Source organism: Diorhabda carinulata, chromosome 7 (assembly GCF_026250575.1).
Source record: "Diorhabda carinulata isolate Delta chromosome 7, icDioCari1.1, whole genome shotgun sequence".
NCBI lineage: Eukaryota > Metazoa > Arthropoda > Insecta > Coleoptera > Chrysomelidae > Diorhabda > Diorhabda carinulata.
This window is the reverse complement of record NC_079466.1, coordinates 17,051,885-17,075,165: the sequence shown is the minus strand read 5'-3', so window position 1 is coordinate 17,075,165 and position 23,281 is coordinate 17,051,885. Positions and strand designations below refer to the sequence as shown.

Genomic DNA, 23,281 nt, shown 5'->3' with positions numbered 1-23,281 from the left:
ATGGAATATCTATAATTTTAAGGATTCATTACCTTCTTCACTATATGGTGATACTTTTGTTACTGAAGACCTCTGCTCAGGATATTCGGACTCTATATCTTGCGACTTACAACTTTCGTTATCGCCCATATTTGGAGACAATCCATCAACGTCTCTGGAAAAGAAAACGTAAAAATATAGAAAATATATTCAATATATGATAAATAATTTCTGTTAGAAGACACAATTAGAGTTTTTGTTGCATTTATACATCAGTAATTTTTAAATTTTTCGAGAAATTATTATTCAAAAGTATTAAACCAATTATTGAAGAAAAAAACTTATCCAGATTATAAGTTTGGCTCCACTATTGATAATATCCACAGGATTACAGTTGTAATAGAAAAATCGTCGAAAAAAAGACTGTTCAACTGTCTTTCTAGATGTAAAGTGATATTTGACTTGGTGTGGTTTGAGAGACTACACTTTAACAAATTTCTAAAATAGAACTTTTAGAATAAATAAGACGCTTACTCTAACGAAACAAAAGAAATAAATGCAGGAGTATCACAAGGCAGTGTATTATGGCTAGTCCTGTATCTTCTACGCACCAGCAATATTTCACAATTAGAGCCTAATACGATAGCCACGTTTGCTTACGATACTGCTATAATTGCAGTGGGCGAAGATCACGAGGTAGCAGAAATAAATCCACAATTTTTAGTTAATAAAATGATTAGTAGAGGAGCCCAGGCGGGATTTTGGGATATACAAAAGCGCGGCAGATTAACATACAGGGTGATACCTTTTACCCATTTAAGTACCTCCACCAAATACGAGCCAGAATTGCCATCTTCAATAAGATGTACAAGGTGAAAGACAAATAACAACCCTTCTCCTTAAGTATCCGGAATTATGATGCATGCACTTAACTACCTTGTCAATCGGAGTTACTCCAGTAATTGTTAATCACAAGATTCATTGTATGCTTGTGAGGTAATGCCCATAATGCAAAAATTATTGATCTTTTACCAACGGACTATAGATGGAAAATTCGAAATGATCTGCTTTGCTGGCAATCAATTGTCGAAAGTGTATTAAAATTGTGTGGATTTGTTGGACATCAACAAAAATCGTTGTTTGGAATACATTTATGGACAATCATTTCATAATATTATTCATATGATGTTGATTAATATTGTATTCAAATCAATATCAATAAAATCAATAGTGGCTTTCTATCATTTTTATTTAGTATTATACTAAGATTTTAGATTACTTTGTTTTCAGTTGTTCCTAAAAAGCAATTAGAACATGGGGCTCAAAAACATAAAATCCTCAATTCCAACTTTGCAATGAAGCTATGACAATTCAATAGAAGATACTGACCCTCTGGGAGACATATTACTCATAGTACTCTCTGGCGTTGTAGGAGGTGTATTATCCACAATCGTCGAATTTTCCAAATGCTCTTCTCTTATTTCCTGTACATCCATAGGTACAGGCTGCTGCTGTTGTTGCTGACTTTTCTTCTGATCCAAAAGAATATTCTTATTGTTACTTGTACTAGGGGCACTAGCGAAGGGCATTTCTAAAACTGATTTAATACACTTTGTTTCATGAATAACTGATGATTCGCTTAATGGAGCTGGACTTCTAGGTATTACTTCTTCGCAGAGTAGAAGAGAATGCAGATTGGGGTCAGGTTCTTCTTCTTTGATCGCTTCTGATTCCATCTTTTCTATTGCAGATGAAGATACTTCAAGATCGTCCTGAAATAACAAAAAGAGATGGATAAATAATCTTTATAGTTATTAGAACGCTCAAACGTCCGCCAATTAAATTTGTCTGGAAACGGTCTAATCAATTTAGAATTAAAAATTATAAGTGCTTTGAATACTGAATTACCAATGCATTATTGTCTTCTTCTGGTTCTGTGTATTCCATTACAATGTACTATCAATTGAGTTAATGAAATGAAATAAAGAAAACAACAACTTAAATATAAATAAATTAAGATATAAGAAGTAAAGCAAAGACGTAGGTTGACAGTCATTTTTTACATTAATCTATTTTAACGTGAAAGAATTTCTAATTAAAGGTTGTTTTTAAGTTTGTGACTAATTCCTCCAATTTCTGTACGAATATCAATCTGGACAATTTACCAGTATAACGAGATAACAAGACATAAGTTAGGTGTTGAAGTATGGATTTCAACATAACTAAAACTAGTACTTGACGGGTTTGACTGGTTGTCTACCAATTATGGTGCTGCAGATTGATAATTTAGAAGGTCTATGACTAATTTCCTCCTAATTCTGTACAAATAATCACTTAAGTGTCTAGAAGAAATCTAGCAGTGAAGAGAAATATTAAGAATGCTTCAGGAATTCAAGTATTAACTGCAACATGACTGAAACAAGTACTTGACACTACTACTAGTCGTTTACTAATGATGGTGCTATAGATATATATTTTCAAAAGTTTATGACTTTCCATCCCAATTCCATACAAATATTCACTTAGTATTTGAAAGAAATCTAACATCTTGAAGAAATAACAAGACGTGCATTAATGATTCAAATACTCGACAGATTCAATTATCATCTCTGAATCATGATACTACCACTTACAATACCGGCTCAATTTTTAATATGTCATGAATTTGTTTAAATAACTTCAAAGGATGTTCCGGGAAGGGAATTAACTACTCAGCCTGCTAATACTCGCCTAGGGTATCACTCTTCGGAGCAGGAAACATTGTTAGTTTTAAAATACTCCAGTTATTGAGTAGTTTATAACTATTAAGTAAACATTAAAATCACTTGTACGATTCCTTATGGTCGATAGTAGTAATACATAATAAAACGGGGTAAAATAAAATAAAAAAAATGTCAGAATTTATAACAACTAACTAACCTTTTTAGCCTCAAAATTGAAATCTGCTTCTTGGGATTGGGAATCGTCTGTAGTTTGAAGTTGTGTGAACATATTGCTACTGTCACTTTCTTTAGTATCTGCTCGTAATTTAACAGATGCAGTTTGGGAATCCTCGTCTGATCTGGCTATTATCAATTGTTCAGAATCACTACTATCAGTTTCACTATCTTCAATAAAACTTCTACTAAGTACTTTCTTTCGTTTTTTTACATCTTGAACTTCGGATTTTGTTAATGTAGAAACATTTTCAATAGATTCTTCACCGGAATTCGTTGTGATGTGTGTCTCATCAACTTTTTCCTCAACCGTCTGTAGGGTTACTTTCTCCTCTGAAGAATGTCTGGTATCTTCTGAAAGTATTGTTTCTTTGTTCAAAGACACCTAAAACATTTTGCAAATACAGATTAAATATGTAATGCTGGATTAATAGCATACATTGATATAAATACTTAACGTTAAATCATTGGTAACATACAGGTGTGATGGAAATATAAATAACTGCAAGTACAATTGTAATAAGACAAAGAGAGAAGATTTTCTGATGATTTTTGTCCCTCTGGTGAATTTTTTGTAACTTTCGCCATGGGAAACTCAAAACAAGACCGAAAAACTCAAATGGAAGGGATTTACAAAGGCATATAACTTTTATTATATAGAGATATAACCTCTAAAACATAGTGAGTGAAACTTGTTTAATTTTTTTTATTAAATGTAGGTAAAGACAGAAACCTAATAACATAGAATACCGACAATTTGCGACATTTTGCAAATACGGATTAAACATGTAATGCTGAATTAATAGCATACATAGAAATAAATACTTAACATTTAATCATTGGTAACATACAGGTGTGATAGAAACATGAAAAAGTGTAAGTACGAACATAGAATACCAACACTTGTTTGAAAATAGCAAAACAATTACTCACCTCATCTGAACACTCTTTAACTTCTTCCTTTTCGTCATTTTCTGATTTAGGTGAAACTTTTGCACTAGTTTCATTCTTAATTGAATTAAATTTCTGTAATATCGAATCAGCGATTTTTGTACCGGTCTTAACATTACTCAATTCCTTAGCAGTCTCCTCTAATTTAACATTAAGAGAAATTGGAGGATGGGACACTATAGATTCCAACAAGGCACTATCTGTTTCTTGTAATGCTGGAGATATATGCTGCACTTCGACAAAACTTACATCGTTTTCACTAATTTCTGATATTGATGATGCTTTTATCTGAAACAAAAATAAATGAGTATGCATTCAGAATGTCTTTAAATATAATTGAATTTGATTATTCCATAAATTATTTAAGTTCCTGTTAAACAAAATGAAAATAACTATTCTTGTATAAAAATTGTAACACAAAACTTGTATTCATCAACATTCGTATTGAGAAACTATGATTGTGTTTATGATTTATTCAAGACATATGAACTACTCAAAAAGCACGGGACTGAAAGAAGTGGAGAAGAATTATAAGGCTATAGACCTAAATGGTTTGCATATAAGCCTATATAATAATTTCTATTCACTAATTTTATTTTCAATCTATATATTGTCTTCAAATTTCGTACTACATGCAAGAACTATGCAAAAATATATTGCACTTGATAATCACATAAGGTTGTGTTTAATTTCGTTCCTGAAAATTTTATTTGTACAGATTCTTCAACATCTAAAAAATGTGTGAAATTTGAAACACTAATTACTGTTGGAAGTTATGTTATAGATTTCTATGTTATTAAAATTAGAATTAAAACGTAAAATGAGTTTCTTTGATTATTGTGAGCAGTGTATTTAACTCAACATAAAATATATGTATGTAAAAAAAATAGTTGAAACTATATATTCACTGACCTCATCTTTAGATTCTTCTCTCGTAATAACTTCAACTTCTTTTTTTGAAATAGGTTCACATACATTAACTCCCAAAATACTTGTTACATTACTTAAAGAAGGTGTTCGAGTTGTTTTAGTGTTAAAACTTCCTGATGTTGTCGGAAGTAAATTCAAACCGTCGTTACTGTCATCGTCGGTAGAAGAGCTCTGAGCTATTACTCTTTGAATTTGTTCTCTTATAGAGTCTTCATCTGAAGGATATGACGCTCCACCTGTAGATAACAATAAAATTATATGATCTAGAAGTATCTTTTGTGCAAATATATTGTAAAAAATATGCAGAGTAAACTGCGGATTACATCATAGATAACTAATGATCCCAGTACTCAGTCTGTCTGATAAACAGGATGAGGTTGTAGATGAGAGGAATAACATATACTTTAAGTACAGATCGACCAACATAGCTTTGCCTCTGAGAATTGGATGCGCAGTAGACTAGACGGCGGAGGGGGGCGAGAGCTCATTAACGTCGAGGATCTCGTGCAGTCAACATCGGTTAGTACAGTTAGTGCAGAAATTATTTAGTGAACTGTTGTGATAATTCTGTGTTCGTTACTTTGAAAATGCCTTTGAACGGTAAAGTGAAAAACGAGGTTCTTAATGGACAGAGTAGAGAAATTGTCAACAACTCCAAATAAAAAGAGAAACATTCAAACCTCACAATGGATTATGCCGATTTGGCTATTTTACGTAGGTGCATAGTTAATTTCCATATCACAGAAAAAATAATTCCTACGCTCAGGGTAATTCATAGAAATATTATTCGCGATATGGTCTATCAGGGTTGCAAAGAGTCTGGCTAAGTTTGTATGAAGGCGAATTTAGAAACGCCCACTCCTGGCTGTTGAGAGATCTGTAAGTTAAGTAACATACTGTATCTTACCTTCATCTGTTTTCCCCAAAGAAGAAAACTCTAAATCCAGAAGATTTTCATCCGGAGATGGTTTGGAAAAACTATTACCTCCAAACATACTACCAGTTTCTAAACTGCTCAGTTTTTCTGGATTTGTGGCAAAAATTTGTGTTTGTGATTCACAATCTGAGAGTTCCATATCTCCACTGTAATCATCTGAAGCATCTGGCGGAAGATCTCTGAAAAGACTTAAAGAATCATCAGCTATATTTCTTGCAACTTTTTCTTTATTCTCAATTACACGCTCGGTAGTTTTTATCAGATTAAAGCTCGGCGATTCAACAAGTTTGTCAAAAGGATCTTCTTCTTCTTCTTTGGGAGGTGACATAGGAATCAATGTTTCCTCTTCATCTTCCTCTTCGTTTTCAGAATCAAATTCAGTTTCTTTTCTTCGAGGTGGATGCTATAAATGAATAAAAAGTAATTGAATATCTAAAAGTGAAATAAATTTAATATTTCAATTACTGTATCTACTGACACAAAAAGTACAGAATCACTTGAGCTACTACATGTTCCTGTATGTATTTAAAAACATAATTATTGCAGAAATTACCATAATTTTTTCGGTTTCAAGATTACGTATAGTTGTATTTTTATCTACTTCTTCGAACAATCTGGACACCAAACGTTTCTTCTCATCTCCTAATTTAGCTCTGCTTTCAAATTCAAACGGCTCAGGTTCTTTGAACTCATAAACATCTTCAGAACTGGATGACTTCTCGAGTGGTTTTTCTGGTTTTTCTTCAATTTCATCTTCAATATGTGTAGAATTGTCTAAAATGGGTGGATTTGATTCATCAGATGAAGAACATAATACTTCTTTCTCGTCATCTGCGTCTAAATTTGATAACTTCAAGGCTTTCGTAAAACCTTTCAGCTCCGATCGGATTTGATTTAAATCAAAATCTCTACCTTTAGGATTATTTTCATCTTCACTTTCTTCGGCAGATTTTTCTGGGGATCTTTTTATTCTTCTTGAAGATCTAGAAGGTTTTTGATCTTGTTCTTCTCTACTAAGGTCCTCATCATCTCTATCTTTGCGTTTATCCGTTTTTGGCTGAAAAGTGAAAGCTATTGTGAACGTATGAAACAACATATTCAAGTCAACAGTCAACAGTGAATTAGAGAACAAAAGTGGACAAAAATGAAAATTCTTTGTGCACTGTGGAAAAATAAGATATAATATGGTTACCATTTGAAAATAAATAATTAAACCAAAATGACAGTACAAGACAGCATGATATTATAATTGGCAGACTGTGTATTCAAATTTTAAACAGATTAGAAGCAATGGAAATGTGGCTGTTGCGCAGACTTCTGCGGATTCCATGGATCGAGCAGATGACGAATATATCTTATTTGGGACACATCCTGCGAGGACCGAGATATTCAACTCTCATACTAACGGGAAACATCGACGGAAGAAGAGGACCAGGGCGTCAACAATATTCCTGGCTACGGAGTATAAGAGACTGGTGTGGCATTTAGGGTTCGGCAACAATTTTTCGTCGTGCCAAAGAGGGGTGCCTTCAGATAATAGATTAGAAATTTTGGACAAGAGAATACCTACACGCTGCAAAGTACGAGAATGTATTGATGTCTAGTTAGACTGGACCAATTTCATGAATAAACAAAATATTGCGTTACGAACAATAACTCATTAGAAGTGTCAGTGTAAAGTTTGACGTCAAAAAATTAAACCAGAGTTACGCAATGAATTAAAAGAAAAAAGATGTCAACCGAAATTGTGAAAATCGAAAACTTGGAGTATCGAGCCATCATTAAGTACCTGTATTTAAATTAAATGTCCTTCGTATTGACCGTGAAAAATTGGACTGCAAGCTTCAAAAGAGGTAAATTTTTCATTGAAGATCATGATCGATCGGGAAGGCCATTTTCTGTGTCATTCCCCGAAAATATCGATGTAGTTAAAGACATGATTTTATCAGACCATCAAATTGGGCTAAAACAGATATCTGAAGCACTGAATATTTCATACGAACGCGTTCGTCATATAGTACACGTCAATTTGGACATGAGAAAAATTGCTGCAAAATGGATCCCCAAATGTTTGAATGTTGACCAAAAGCGTGCTAGGGTAGCAACATCGCGTTCGATCTGTGCTCGATTTGAAAACGATGTAGACTTCTTAAGCCGAATTGTTACTATGGACGAGACTTGGGTACATTTCTACGATCCAGAAACAAAACAACAATCGATTGAATAGCGACACTCTGGTTCTCCAAGACCTAAGAAGTTTGAAATATCGTAAATTTTCTTTCAACGAGGAGATAATAAAAGCTGCAACGGTCTGCTTTGCAGAGCAAGAAGAAACTTTTTTTTGAAAGGTCTAGAGACGTTGCAGGTTCGCTGTAATAAATGTATCCAATTAAGAGGAGAGTATGTTGAGTAATAAAATATTTTGACATTGGAATTTTGTTTGGTTCTATAGTAGGCTAAGAATTTTTCAATATATCCTCATATATGGTAGTTGAAGAAGAAGTCGCATATAAAAATTATGAATGATTATTAGGAATAGGTTCTGGAAGTAGTTTCTAGTGTCACAATTCAAGTCAGTTCAATTCATAATAGCCAAAATTTTGCCGAAACTTCAAAAAGATATTCTATAAAAACTTGATATTATTTGTAATACTTAAAAGTAATTTCAAGTACATTTAATAATATTATTAGTAAGTTGTAACTGACTTACTAACTGTACCGGTGGTCGCGGAGGTCTTCTTCTATATGTTTTTACTTCGTTATCAGATTTGGTATTGTTTCTGGTTTTTGACACTTCAGAATCACTACCAGTTCCCTCACTTTCAGATTCAGTGTGAGTCGAAATGTCCGTTTGGGCTGATATTCTTCTCGTGCGTCTAAGTGAATCTTGAAAAAATTAATGAAATAAATTTTTGTGCAAAAATTGATTGTTCAGTTAGTTACAGTATTCCAAGACACCGGTTTTACCGTACGCATGATTGCTCTTCAAGGAACAAAAAGCAAATGCTACTTAGAAATACGGGTTAAATAAAATTGTAGGAGGTTTAAATTAGTTGAACTGAAAACTCAGGTACAAAGGTTTATTTATCATCCTTCAATAGGACATAAGCCATAAGCAATCACAATAAGTCATTGAAAGTTATAAAATGCAAATTTCTCGCAGAGTTGCCGTGTTTTATTTGAAAGATGTGAAAAAGCTTAATTATTATTTATAAACGTTAAAAATTAATAATTATACCACATCAATTATGCAAATATCATGATAAATATCATTTATGCACTGTTACAGAATTTGCATGAAACAAAACAGATCATATTCCAAAAATGTTTCAATTACACTTCATGGAAATACACCCTATCCTAAAAGCAAAGCTTGGTTTGAAACTTATTAGCGATATATCCAGATATTGAAAAATGCTCAGGATGAGATATAATCAAAAATTATACCTTAATTTAAATATCAAATTTTAATGGCGAAAAAATTACACGAACAAATTGTTATAGGGTAAGGTCGCCTAAGAGTACGCCCGATCTAAGAGTTTATTGGAAGTAAGTAGTGTTCAAGTGCTTTCATATACGAGGATGTATTGATATCTAGTTAGCCTAGACCAGTTCCTTGTATAAACAAAATATTGATGATGGTAAAACCCCGAAACAAGTGGATAATTTTGTTTTTGAAAAAAATACATAAACTGACTTGGCTCCATTTTTCCCATATATCCACAATAACAATCCTGACAATATCATGGATTGTGCGTCATGATTTTCTTTTGATGAAGCTGTCCAACATTGACTCAACTGATTCTTTCTTTTGTTTTTTAAAATTAATTTTGAGACATTGTCATGATTCAGTGTTTTTATCGTTAGTATTTTTCTCAATATCATTATCTTGAAATTGTGCAAATGATGTAAAACTACATTTTTCTACAGTCAGTATTAAACAGCTAATTAATTCATCCAAAATTAATCCAAACTTCTCAACATATCAATTTGGTATGGCTCATCTTCCACTCATCTTTTTTATATGTAGTTTATGTATTTTGTTATGAGCAGAGCCAATAAATATAGAATAGATGTTTGAAAATTATTTAAAAATAAATTTTATGTAATTTTAGGTTATAAAATTCTATGAACTTGTAAATATTCTACAAACTGATTTTACTATAATTGTGGTGAATTTGTACTAAAATCACAGCGAAATGTCATGATAGATCTTGTTAAAACAGCTTACAATATATATTTTGGATTTTTGTGCAGTTGTGCGAAAAGAGGCAACCCAACAAAGTATTGTGTTGCGATCAGGTATCGAACCGTTTTGTGGAACATTGAACACTGTGCGGAAAAGTCGTTGAACAGTAATAACAGATTCATTACTTTTTAACAAATGTTCAACAACGAAAACGCGATGCGACACGGTCCATTGCGCCATTCCCTCTAAAACTGGACGCCCTAAACCTACAAAACAACCAGCCCCCGCCCCTCAGCTCCGCTCTTTCCACACCCTCTACTCAACTCAAATTCATGCGTTGTTTTCGCGCCACTCGTTACTATTGTATTATTATGTAATTTAGTTGTATTTCAAAACTTTTTCAGTTTAGTAGTTTGAATTGGTTGGATGAAAAGTGACGCGCAATTGATTATTTTTAAGATTTTTAGAAACTGATGATAGAATATTTCTGATGTTCCTCTTCTTTGTTCATGTGAGTCTTTAGATACACTCACCCTGAGCACATCAACACCAAAGCATTATTATTGATTCAAAGCTATATATATATATATATATATATATATATATATATATATATATATACCTCTTCTTAAACGAGCAGTAGACCTTGTCGCCGGGGTAGCAGGACTCTTAGTTCTACTACCAGATGATGTCACACTTGAAGGTGTTGTAGATCTAGGAGGTTCTGCAGTTGAAGATCTAGCAGATGTTGAAGTAACTCGTGTTCTTTTAGTTCCAGGTTTGGAAACTGGACTTTTAGAACTTCCAGATAATTGAGCTGTATTTTGTTTTGAACGTTTGGTCTTCTTGGTAGCACTTAAATTTTCTGCTATTCTTTGGTACTGTATCCATTCATCATATCTAGAAACATAAATATAAACGTTTCAAATAGGCAACACCTTAAAGAAAATTATTTTTTTATAGAAATTGGTACATTGCGCACGGCGATTTTTTTAAATTATTTACAGAGAACTCAAAATAGGAATTATGGTCAAAAAGTTTTTCCTACAGTCACGCACAAAGAATTAAAGTATCTGTCGATTGGTTACAAAGAATAACTCAGCGCAGATTAAAAAAACAGCCATTTGGAGCAAAATGCGTTTAAAGTTTGAAGAGCAGCTCTCGATCACTCCAAACTGTTTATAGAGCATCGAATTTTTTCTTATTTACAGATTAAGAATTTTTCACTACAACGGCTGGAATCATATCAAGCAAGGAGCACCTTTTATGTAGACCCTACTTTACCAGCCTGTAATTTATTGAAATTCTAATTTTTTTTCAATTTTTTTATATTCTTAAAAAGTCGATGAACAAGATAAAAAAATATGGACAGTAAAATGTTTTTTTGATTCTAGTCTATAATACACCCTAAACATTCACTTTACTAAAACAACAGCAATAAAAATATTATTGAGACATAAATATCACCCTTATATATAGGAAATTATACATAAAATGAAAGGAGTATATTGTTACGAACTTGTTTACGAAATGGATCGTGAAGACGGTCCTGTTCGGTTAGAATGGAAGTTTAAAATTAGGCGTATGCGGCGGCGTCTTTTGCCTTGTTCTTATCGCAGCGCGAGTTGTTTATATTATTTTTTTAGAACTAATTTCTAGGAAGGTCTTTTTATTCGTTTGTTTTCATTCTAGAATTATGGAGACATTCTTTTTGGGTATAAATACAAGTTTGTTTAGCAGATAGAGTAGTTTATAATACAATGTGAAGGGAATGAAATAGGAAACAGGAACTGATGAATTTAAATAAATTATATCAGTTAAGTATTGGTGAATAATTATTATATAAGGTAGTGTAAGTGTTCAAATAAACTGAGTAAAAGACAGTATGTATAAATTCACCCCACAGTGAGAAATAGTTTATATAAATTAGAAAAACATTACAATATGAATGGAGACAAAAGAATATGGACAGTTTGTGCAGATTATATGTGATTTTCTATGTATATTTAGGTGCCAAACTAAACAAATTGTTCTAAAACAAACATATAACTAACCTTGTATTCCATCCTGTATAATGTACTAAGTAAATTTGTCCTGATTGGTCTTTATCAATTTCAATAACTTTGGCTTCATAAGTAGTTTTAGATTCGTTTGAAGATCCATAGAAAACTTTAAGTTTATCACCCACGTTAATGTTATAAGTTGGCGGTACCTCACTTATTTGTTTTTCTGCCGTTACTGGTTTTTCATCTGCAATACGTTTCTTGCCTCTTTTCTTTTCTTCGTCGGACGGAACCAAAGGTGTTATACATTTCTTGGCAGTTTTAACAGTTAGAATTTTATTATCTTTTGGAATTTTCGTTTCAGGTTTCTTCTCAGTTTTAGTTGTCTCAACAACTGAAGTTACAGTTTCTTTTGGTTTGGATTGGGCTTTAGATCTAGTATTTTGAACCTAAAAAAATGGAAATTAATAAACATTAATCATTTATAATAGATATATCGCTCTATGCGAATCTTCCATTGTTTAAAACAGTATAGAAAGTATTTTCTGTCAGTTCCTCCAGGACTTGTGCCGCTATTTCTTTGAAAGCTTCAACAAACTCCAATATTGTTCCTTTTAATGCAGATTTGACTTTATGAAAGAGGTAGAAGTTGCACGGTGCAAGATCCGGCGAATAAGGTTGGTACTTTAACAATACAAATATTTTTGTGAGCTTCTCGTTGTTCAAATGTGAAAATTTTAGGCACACACTTTTCGCTAGATAAAACTTTCATGTAAAATTTGCCGCTAATATTCTTTGTCAATTCCTAGAAATCCAGCTGTACTGAGGTCACATCGAATAAGATTACCGACTTTAGGTATTTCCATCCGTTTGGGACGTGGAAAAGCAACTTAAACGCGAATCATCTTCAACATCTTCTCGTTAATCTTGAAAAAGCTTAAACCACTTAAAAACACGTGGGCGCGACAAACATTCATTGCCATACACTTGTTTCAATAAATAATAACCAATATAGCAGACAGAACTGGATTGTAAGACTCAGAACCAAATACTGTAAAAGCTTGGGCAATGCATTAAGTATTGTTTGAATAGAAATATATGCAATTGAAAAATGTGTCCAGTTCAACTTAGAAAGCAATTATCAAAAACAAAGATTATCATTTGTATGATAACCAAGCAGTCATTAGATTTCTGAGCTCCAATGTCATAAGTTCCAAGCTGGCTTGGAAATGTCTGGATAAGTTGAATGAGCTAGGCATGAAAAATAAAGTCAACCTCTAATGGGTTTCCGGACACACTGGAGTGAAAGGAAATGTAACAGTAGTTGTGCTACATAATCTTATTAAAATTAAACAAAAATGTGTTATTATCACAAACCCTGAAGGCTGAAAAATGACATGTTTAGACAGCTCCCGAAAGAGAGAATCCCAAAACACGGAATTTGTTTCGACAGTTAGAACTTTTCACAATTAGCAGTTATAATGAGGGAATTTAACTACTAGTGGAAAAAGACTAAAATTATTAGGGAATGGGGTTGATCATCAATATTTAATAATAAAAATTAATTTTTAAATGGTCTTTACCTTACCTTTTCTTCTTCTTTTTTAATTTGTTCTTCTATTTTCTCAACGACAGGTTTAATTTTCTCGGTTAATTGTTTACCCTTTTTATCTTTAACAGGTAGAACTTTGTTTTCCTGTTTCTCTCTTTTTACTTTTGGAATTTCTTTAATAACGTCGACCTGTTCGGTGGTATCACTGGAATTAGTATCGCTAACTTCAGCTGAAGGAGGTAATCTTTTCTTTTCGACGCGTTTCACTTTCTCTTGAAAAGTTTCTTTCGTCGCTATTTCCTTCTTCTCCTCAATCGGTAATTCTTCTTTTTCCGGTGCTGGACTATTAATAGGAGTAGTTCTGTCCCGATCCCGTATTAAACTTCTACCTTTATTTTTCTTAGTTGGTCGTGTATGATTTAGCATTGTCACACCAAGAGTTCGGTAAAAAGTTTCATAACTCGAAAGGCATTTTTTATATACTGCCTTTACTTGGTTGAACGTGCTTTGATTTCCCGGCAGACGTAAACGAAGACTTACTGTTCTCCATTTATTTTGATTACAGACACGATTATAACCACCCATTTTTTCTACAATACGAAACAGTCGATGAAGATCAATATCGTGATTAGAAATCGTTGGTGTTTTATTAAGAGGAGTACCAGCTTCGTCCATGAATTTATATAACTGCGCCACAAAACGATCTTTTTCTTCATTAGGCTCATCATCAGAACTCTGAAAATAAAACTCTTTATTAATCACTATATATTATCAAAGTTTTATCTCACGTCTGTACTTAAAACTAAGAATTGATTTTTATGCGGTTCTGACCAATATATAGAGAGATTCATGAGGAAGGTTTCGGAATCTAGTTTGTCAAGATTTTGTAAATATAACGACAACTGTTGGAAATATTCGAAAAAATCAAGCCAAATGGGCGGTTTCATTGATAACGCTACGTAATTTCTTTGAGACCTCCTTTATTGATGTCCATAAAGTGATGTAACATATTTATATTTTAAGGTATCCCCATTACATATCGTTATATACTATACAGGAATTGAATTGAACTTTGAAAAGATACAGTATTAATACACATTAATTTAATATAAATGATTATCGTCAAAAATAAACGCGAACGAAAATAAATTCAAGCAAATTTCTCAAACCGATGACGGATCTCGTTTGATACGATGTGGAAGCAAAATGTACTGAACACACTGTTTACACTACCACTACACCAACACTCACAATTACACTATCTGACGCGCGTTCCGATAACCAAGTTATTGTCTTCAGAGACTAAAGGTAAACAGTTGTAATTTGAACTTGTGTTCAGTATGAATATCACAAAAGGTTCCAGAAATTCCAACTTATACGCAAAATAATCATTAATGGACTCTTTGATTTTAGATATATTTGAATAAATAACATGTTCAGGGTGAAAGCAGCACATTTGTAGGATCTATATTAAAAATTTTACCACCAAAATATACTTTGGAATCTAATTGTTTGTATCAATTGTTTTAAAACTTTTTTTCTCTTTCTTTTCTTTCTTGTAAGCCGTGAGTTTACTGATTTCAAACACTTCTAGAATGGGTTTTTTGTTTCTTTTAATCAATTTTATAGCTCACTCATACTTTATGTACAGTTTGACAATACAGTAAGACAACGCTTAAGCTTAACAGACGAAAAAGAAAAGCAAGCAAGAGAATTTTGGAAAATCTACAATATCGTGTAGAAAGCATAAGCCTTTCTTGGAATATGGAGATAACTGAAAGATCTTTAAAAGGAATAAGGAAGAACATTTTGCCAGATTTAAGTAAGAGCGAAGACATTGGACACTCTGTCAATATGGTTGAAATAGTGGAACTAACGAAGCAAACCGGTTTAGAGGAGTTGAATGTGAAAGACGTCGAAGAAATAATTCAAGAAACGGCAGCTAGTCTTTCTAATGAAGAACTCAAGGAATTAACTGAGCAAGAAGAAAACAAAAATATTGATAGTAGTGATTTCAAAGAAGAGCAAAAATAACTTTCGAAGGCGTTTGTAATAAGGAGTTTAACCACTGAAATTCAGGACCAATTTGTTGAAAATGGTCCAAATTTCAAATCAAGACAGGGTTATATAGCTCTCTCATGACGTATTCGCTAAAAACGTTCTGAAGCCCCCGAGTGAACCCTGTCGATTCTGACTTTCGCGTTGTTTTTCTGATAGAGGTTGACTGGTATTTTGGCGTTCCCATTTCCTCCACTATGGTCCAAAGATAGCTCCAGGAACTTTATCAAACGTTTTTTGATAATCTACAAAACAGATACAGTGGAATATTAAATTCTCTAGCCTTTTCAATAAGTTGTCTGATATTTAATATTTGTTCCCTAATTCCCTTTCTCGACACAAAACCTGCTTGCTTCTCTGATAGCTGTGGCAAAAGAAATGGTTTAAGACGGTTATGTAAGATATGCTGTTTTTCAGGTTGCTAAGGTTACAGATTTTGTGAAATATTTCTATTCCCTCCTTGTCTAGAGCCATTAAGACCTCTGCCGTTATTTGATCCACATCTGGTGATTTTTTTGTTTCGGAGAATTTTTAAGGCATTTTCAACTTCCGATTTTAGTATATCAGGCTCTTGAGGGGTAGTTATTTCTTCTGGCAGTCATTTTAAATTAGCTTTGTAAAATTTTTCATAATATACTTTCCAATTCCCATTGTTCAATTCGTGCTAAAAATTTAAGATTTGTGTAATTAAATGTTTTGCTATATATTGTATTTATTGTATTGAATACATATCAAAAGTATGCTTTCTTGATTTTGTAAAATGACAATGCTGCTTTATTTTTTTATTGTACTGATGACTTTTCAATATGTCCTCAAAATATTGTGTCCTAGTAAAATAGCATTACAATTATTACACATAAATTTTTTGATAATTCCCTTCATGCCTTAATTTAATTTCTTAGTTTTAAAAAAAAATTGATAACTGTTGAGTAAATCCTTGTACATATGGTAAGTATAGCTATTTTACATATTTATGTTCATTAGATATTTTTTTATTAATTGATTCATCCAAGTTCATCATCTGGTAATGCACTATTAGCCAACTAAAAATCACTATTCCTTTTTCAGAGTTTAGTTTAGATATCTAAGTCTGAAAAGGTTTTCTATTTTGTTGACTTTATAAAATGTCACGTCAAAATTTGTTTGATCTGAATTATGAATTCAAGTTTTTTTGGATAATAACTGATTATTTAGTTTTTTTGATCAGCAGTTTAGCAGTTATCAACATAACAGAAAAATAATGGAAATTTTTACATTTTCCTCAAGATCTTCCAATAATTGTACTTCGACTTGATACGGATAGTACACTCCACTGCAATAACTTTTTGTGATTTTTTTAAGGCTGTTGATTGGGTTAATCATAAAATTTTAATTAACAAATTGTAGTACTAAGGTTTCAGGGGGATACCTCTCACATTGTTTAAGTCGTACCTTACCAACAGAAGTCAACTTGTAAGGCTTGATACAACGATGTCGTCTTGCAAGCCAATAGAATGTGGAGTGCCCGAAAGAGAGAAAGAGCAGGGCTCACTGCAGGGACTTATTTAAAAGATTAAAAATTCTGAATCATCCTTCCTTATTCATCTTTGAATCAGTTTGCCTAATTCGTAAACAGGCTTCTCTAATTTAAGAAAGATAGTTGCACAGCTATACATTTAGGAACGCGGACTACAACTTTTACTTACTACTCCACATTCATGCACAATCACTTGCCAACTGAAAACAAATCGATATCATCTTTTCTCACATTCCTCAATAATTTGAGGGCATATTTACTGGAAAGTTCCTTCTACTCTGTAAACGACTTCTATTCTAATAATAATATTTCATTCCGGGCATGCTGCATACTGTTTTAATTTTGCTATGGACTTATATACTAATTATCGCCTACTACTATTACCTATAATTTTGTTACTCATTGTGGTTTTCTTCTGTATATTGATATATTTTATTTTATTTGCATCTTTATTTAGTTATTTTTATGTTTATTTTGTAATTTTTACAAGCTTTTGTCTACAAATTGTAACAATTTCTTGAAAAAGCATTTCTTTCTCTCACACCGAAACTACTGGCAAAATTGTAATGAAATTGTATATGTTTTGGAAGCTGACAAATTACATAAATTTGTTTCAATATCTCCTCATAGAGAACACTTGGAATGAAATTACAATGACTTTCTAATTAAGTTGATAGAACAATACCGTTTTAACACTTTCAATTGTTTTGTGATGAACTAGCCTACTGTTTGAAACATATGTTACAGCTATTGCGGATAAAAAAGTATGAAAATAAATTTGGATAAGAAATAATATTGTAACACTTACGTCAGTATAATTTTCATCACTCTCACTGTCAACTGAATGAGAATGAAATAAGGAACTCTTTTCCCAATGCGGAGGTAGTTCATTATGATCCAAAAATTGTATTGCCTTATTGATAGCTTCTACCAATACTGGACTATCAACTTTTTCAGCCAGTTCTCTGTTGAAATCGCTTACTTCTTTTTTAGGTACAGTGTAACTGAAAAAGAAATGAAAAGGATAAGATAAACTATTAACATTTTTCCGAAAATCTGTATATAGAAATTTTCTGAGGATTTCAAATTTCATTATTATTCATTATTATTAACTAATTTTAAAACAGAAGAGACCTAAAATCAAGAACATTTAGATGCATTCAAATTTTTATAAAGCAAATCAGATACAAGATACTTTTAAATTATAAATAATACAATAATAATAATAATAATAATAATAATAATAATAATAATAACCAAGTAATCGTCAGAACATATATTTAATACTCCCAAAATGCTACTACCCGTAAATGGAAGAGAGATAGCCACTGAATTCTTCTTATTAATACTTTGTGTAAGTGTTCTGAAAGTAGCATAATTTGTCAGTGGTTTTGTAACTCAATATACAATTATAATATTTGTAAGAGTGTTGAAATTTAATAACAATAACTTACTATCTTCCATCTTTAAATGATCTTATTAGATATTCGTCTTTCATATTAATTCTAACTGTGGGTTGAGCCGAGGGAATAACAACAAGACCAGGAAACCAACTGTCTCTACTTCTTTTTTTCTCTGTAGTTTCTACACTCACGACCCTCTTGATATCTAGCATATATGCTTCAAGATCTGGTTCATTTTCTTCTTCTACTTCACCTTCACTGCTATCTTCTCTGAAATAAACTTTAATTAATAAATCAGGATCATTAACATATTATGAGATGAAAGCCGAATTGAATACAAAAAGGTCCAAATAAGAAATAAGGGGAAAAAATCGAAGATTTTCAAAAGGCGAACCAATCAATAAAAAAATAATAATGTGAACACCAATAAATATGACGGGATTGGAAAAAGTTACTGAGTTCAACTAAGAAAACAGAGAGTTTTACAAAATCACTTGTTTATGTAGGCCTCAAAGTCCCTACTAACATAACATTTTGAAAATATAAATTTTGGCACATGCACTTTTTTATAAGTAAATTCTCAATAAACTTCATGGTGTAAATAATCGACAGATGAACCGCAATAGTAGCAGTAATATTAAAATTACCTCGTCGCGAGGAATGAGGGCTCGAATAGTGAATATAAATTAGTAATTATTAATTATGTCGGTTAAGTGAATTGAACAAATAAATTAGTAATAAGAAAATATGTCATGTTTTAAATTCATCCGACACATTAGAATAAAAAAATGAGTATATAATTTTAAATACATTACAATTGAGAGAAAACATTACAATAGTATAGAAACCAAAGATTAAACAAAAAGGAGAATATATGTATCATATAGTTGAAGGCAGAATAAAAAATAACATTGTAATTTGAGGAATAAAATTCTGATAGTGTGCAGAAACTTAGCAAGAAAAAATTGAAGTTGGGGCCCAAAGATCCTACCGTGGAAGTACACGGCGACATTGAGACTAATCATCACATATGAGGCAGTGTTCTCAAACACTAGAACTGGTCTGAGCATCATGATAATCAATGTCTTGAAGGTGCTTAGACTGCCCTGCAATATACAACTGGGGTCATGAGAACATGACAAGATTCTTAATCTTCCAGTTCTTCACATATCATTGAAAAATGTGGTGGAACAAACCTAGCTTCAGAAAAAAGTTCGTCAAGAATGAACCTCTCTCAAAAAATGATCAAATCTGGTATATGTTTCAGGATGAAATATCTTGAAACAAAGTTGTAGAAGTAAGTGGATTCAAAAATAGATAGATATACAAACACAAATGTCATGGTGTAGGTATGAACCCAAAATTGCAGACAGAAGTACAATAAGAGTGTGTGGGGCACAGAACCAAACACTCTGAAAGCTTGAATAACACACCAAGTATTTTTTAAGCAGAAATATGGGTCCACTTAAACATAGACAGGAATTGTTGCAAGTGGAAGATTATCATCTTGTCCAATAGCCAAGCAACCGTTAGAGCTCCAATTTCGTAAGATTCAAACTGATCTGTTAAATCACTTAGGTAAGAAAAATAAAGTCACTCTCCAATGTCTTCCAGGACACACTGAAATGCAAGAAAATGAAATAGCAGACAGACTTGCTAAAGTAGGAGTTGATAAACTTTCATTGGACCTGAACTTTTTGTGGGATTGGCTACAGGTCAGTATAAAATACACTAGAAAAGAAGGTACATAGAAAAAAACAGTTACTGGAACAATCTACAATGTTTCGGATGACTTTTAGAATTTGGTTTATTTAAATTTTATTAAGTTCTATTTTTGTTTAATATTATCATATCTTACTTTAGCTGCCGGTTTCTCCTGCCTCTTCTGCCACCGACAACAGGATTTCCAAAATGTTCGGGATGAGTTAAAGGTAGTTGGTCTAATGTTTCACTTTCATTAAAATGTCTACCACTTTTCAAACACAAGGCAGTACGTCTCAATGTTGTTATATCACCGTCATCAAATACTAAAACAACATTCGTATAATTAGACAACAATGTTCTATCAAATCATCACCTACTTCAACATTTGAACAGTTTTACTTCAAACATTTGTACAGTTTATCATTACATCATGAACCATCTGTAGCAGGTTCTCGATTATAAATGTCACAATGAAATGAATGAGAGCTACTACATCTTCTGGTGTCTCAACCAGTTCTAAATATATTTTTAAGAAATCTACAGAGAAAAAAATAAAGGGCTTAGGTCAAAGAGTCCATCTATTCTAATCTAACAGTCAAGGAGAGTTTGTAGAAGTAGAAGTGAGCAAGTACTTAATATTTTCTCTTTATATTAATCACACATGATTATCTATTAGTGAGAAAATTAAAACAAAGTACGAAAGTATAATAGTGATCTATGCATGAAACACCTCTTAATAAAATATAAAAAATATGACGAATGGAAAAATAATCAATTACCACAATCACAGAAATTTCTAGAAGAGATCAAGACATAAAGAATCTAATGAAGACTGAAGTCTTTGAAGATGATTGGTAATTTAAGATTACTACAATTTCTTAATAATTTACAGGAAATGTAACAAAGTCCATTAAAAATCTGTCAAAACTTTATCAACACCCACTCATAATACTCTGACGCAGCTAACTCACAATTCACAGGCGGTTTTCCCATGTATAAATATTTTCAAAACAATTGAAATAACTAAAAATTGAAACCTTCTAAAAAGTTATGGTGAAATATTCTTATTCTGTCTTATTCCAATATTGCCGATGAATTATTTTTTATGTTGGGATTCCAGCACTGTTTGTTGCATTTTTAGCATACAGCAGTAGACACATAATTCAAATATTTCTAATTTGTTTTTCAGGGTACAGTTATAGCATACATATAGCAGAACAGATCAAATGTAGTACTTTAACACACATGTTTGGTGAGATACTTCTGTTACATGGTACAGAAATGCCGTTAATGAATATTTTTTTTGGTGTCATTATTACAATTTGTATTTCTCTGAGCTCTACAACCAATACCTAAAACACTTCTCGCCATATCCAGGATTTCATCTTTTGATTTTAATTTCAGATATTCAACATTCATTTTCTGCCTACTATCTATCCCATTTCCTCTATATTAATACTCAAAACAACAAGCATTATTGACTGTTTGAAGGATTCTAAATCACATTCTTTCTTATCCAAAAAATTCTACCACAGATTAACAAATCATTTCCATTGATGAGATAGTCATAATTTTTCATTTTTTGTTTTTTATTTAAGCCTACCACCAGCTTTAATTTCCAATATGATTTATATTCTATTATTGGATCCATTATTTAATTAATTTTCACGGCAAATAGTGGGTGACATGTCCCTTGAATTCTCAGCACAGTGCAAAAGCAGTGTCAAGTATAATGTTGTGAGACTGTGATCTGAACAATAGTAACGGTTCATGAAACCATGGTCTTTTAATGTGATTTGATTAATTTAACAACAGATATTTTTAAGGTCAGAGATTTCAGGAATATCAAAGCACTTCCTCAGCTTACCAACAGTATATTGGCTACAATCCTGAATTTTAGTAATTGTTGCTTCTACGAGCTCTTTTTTATCTTGATATTTTGCTTGCACTGTTTGACCAACTCTAAGAGTACCTTTAATTTGCTCATCGGTAAGTGTTGCAGTTCCTAATCCCATTTTATATGTTACCTGGAAATAATTAATTATTTAGTATTCAAAATAAAATTTTTACAACAATAAATAAAAGACTAGTTGTTGCCTATGGCAAACAAAATAATGTTAAAATTGAAAACTAACTATAAATTAAATACTTATTTATGGGAAAATTCACTTTGAATCTAAATAGAATGTTAATCAACAACATAAATGGAAAGATATAATTTCACATGCAAATTAAAAAAATATATTGTTTTTTATACTATATATTAATAAAGACTTGAAATTCCAAGATACTATTAAACATATTAAATATAAGAAAAAATTAGTAGCTACAATAAGTTAAGGAATTATGATAGTTAAGGAATGTTTCTAGAATGGTTTATTTGATTTAAAAGTGAAAACAACTCCAATATTCAGTATTCTGTAAATATCAAACATACATACAACTTGCATCTTACATACCTTGCACTTTACTAGACGAACCACTTTGCTAACTTTAGCTTCACAGAAAGCACCCTTATATTTAGCACTAACAGCAGTTCCAACAGACAAATACGGAGGGTCGTCTACTTGCTAAAAAATGTATAAACAAAATGTTAATATGAAGTAATAATAAGATAAATGACTTACCATTGTTATAATTTATGTTGTTTTATTACAAACGGAGCCAAAATATCACTATATTCTTAAAAACCTTGCAAAGTTCATAAACATCGACTTCATGTTATAATTTTATAAATTTTTCCATCTGTTCCGCAAAAAAATTAGCAATTTCATCCATTAAAGGTGTTTGAATTTTTCTGTATTTACAATAGTTAATAAACTGATTCTTTTATATACACTCACAGGTCACGACATAACTTTGATTGACAGATTCTTATTCACATTATACCAACCTATGAATAAAAACCAATTGGATGACAGCCAATCAGTAGGGTAAAGTTTTATGTTGCCGGATGCTACTTTTTTAACTACACATAATCCAATTTTGTGACGTCACAAATTATAGCAAACGTGTAGCCACCCTATAGTAGCTTTCATCTTAGGGACATTGACAAGAATAACGGTATATTAGGCTCAGTTAATATTTCTGCAATCTTCTGACTGAATATATAGCTCCGCATTG

At 32.0% G+C, this 23,281-nt stretch overlaps 1 protein-coding gene across 2 annotated transcripts in view; it reads right to left on the bottom strand.

Annotated features, from left to right (window-relative positions):
• The window catches only part of LOC130896317 (AT-rich interactive domain-containing protein 4B), a 28,871-nt gene extending 5,828 nt beyond the window's left edge, over nucleotides 1-23,043 (bottom strand). Inside the window, exons 1-17 of one of the 2 annotated variants that reach the window (XM_057804323.1) lie at nucleotides 22,786-23,043; nucleotides 22,618-22,728; nucleotides 22,026-22,185; nucleotides 20,313-20,481; nucleotides 18,506-18,724; nucleotides 17,860-18,055; nucleotides 13,514-14,212; nucleotides 11,977-12,374; nucleotides 10,545-10,822; nucleotides 8,444-8,619; nucleotides 6,287-6,790; nucleotides 5,704-6,136; nucleotides 4,779-5,032; nucleotides 3,849-4,154; nucleotides 2,899-3,300; nucleotides 1,369-1,751; nucleotides 33-154 (exon numbers count right to left, since the gene is read on the bottom strand). In XM_057804323.1, coding sequence (XP_057660306.1) covers nucleotides 33-154; nucleotides 1,369-1,751; nucleotides 2,899-3,300; nucleotides 3,849-4,154; nucleotides 4,779-5,032; nucleotides 5,704-6,136; nucleotides 6,287-6,790; nucleotides 8,444-8,619; nucleotides 10,545-10,822; nucleotides 11,977-12,374; nucleotides 13,514-14,212; nucleotides 17,860-18,055; nucleotides 18,506-18,724; nucleotides 20,313-20,481; nucleotides 22,026-22,185; nucleotides 22,618-22,728; nucleotides 22,786-22,788 — 4,813 coding nt within the window. In that variant the 5' untranslated portion in view covers nucleotides 22,789-23,043. The remainder of the gene's footprint in view (nucleotides 1-32; nucleotides 155-1,368; nucleotides 1,752-2,898; nucleotides 3,301-3,848; nucleotides 4,155-4,778; nucleotides 5,033-5,703; nucleotides 6,137-6,286; nucleotides 6,791-8,443; nucleotides 8,620-10,544; nucleotides 10,823-11,976; nucleotides 12,375-13,513; nucleotides 14,213-17,859; nucleotides 18,056-18,505; nucleotides 18,725-20,312; nucleotides 20,482-22,025; nucleotides 22,186-22,617; nucleotides 22,729-22,785) is intronic. The other variant, XM_057804324.1, reaches the window with a different exon arrangement.
• Between the last annotated feature and the right edge of the window lie 238 nt (nucleotides 23,044-23,281).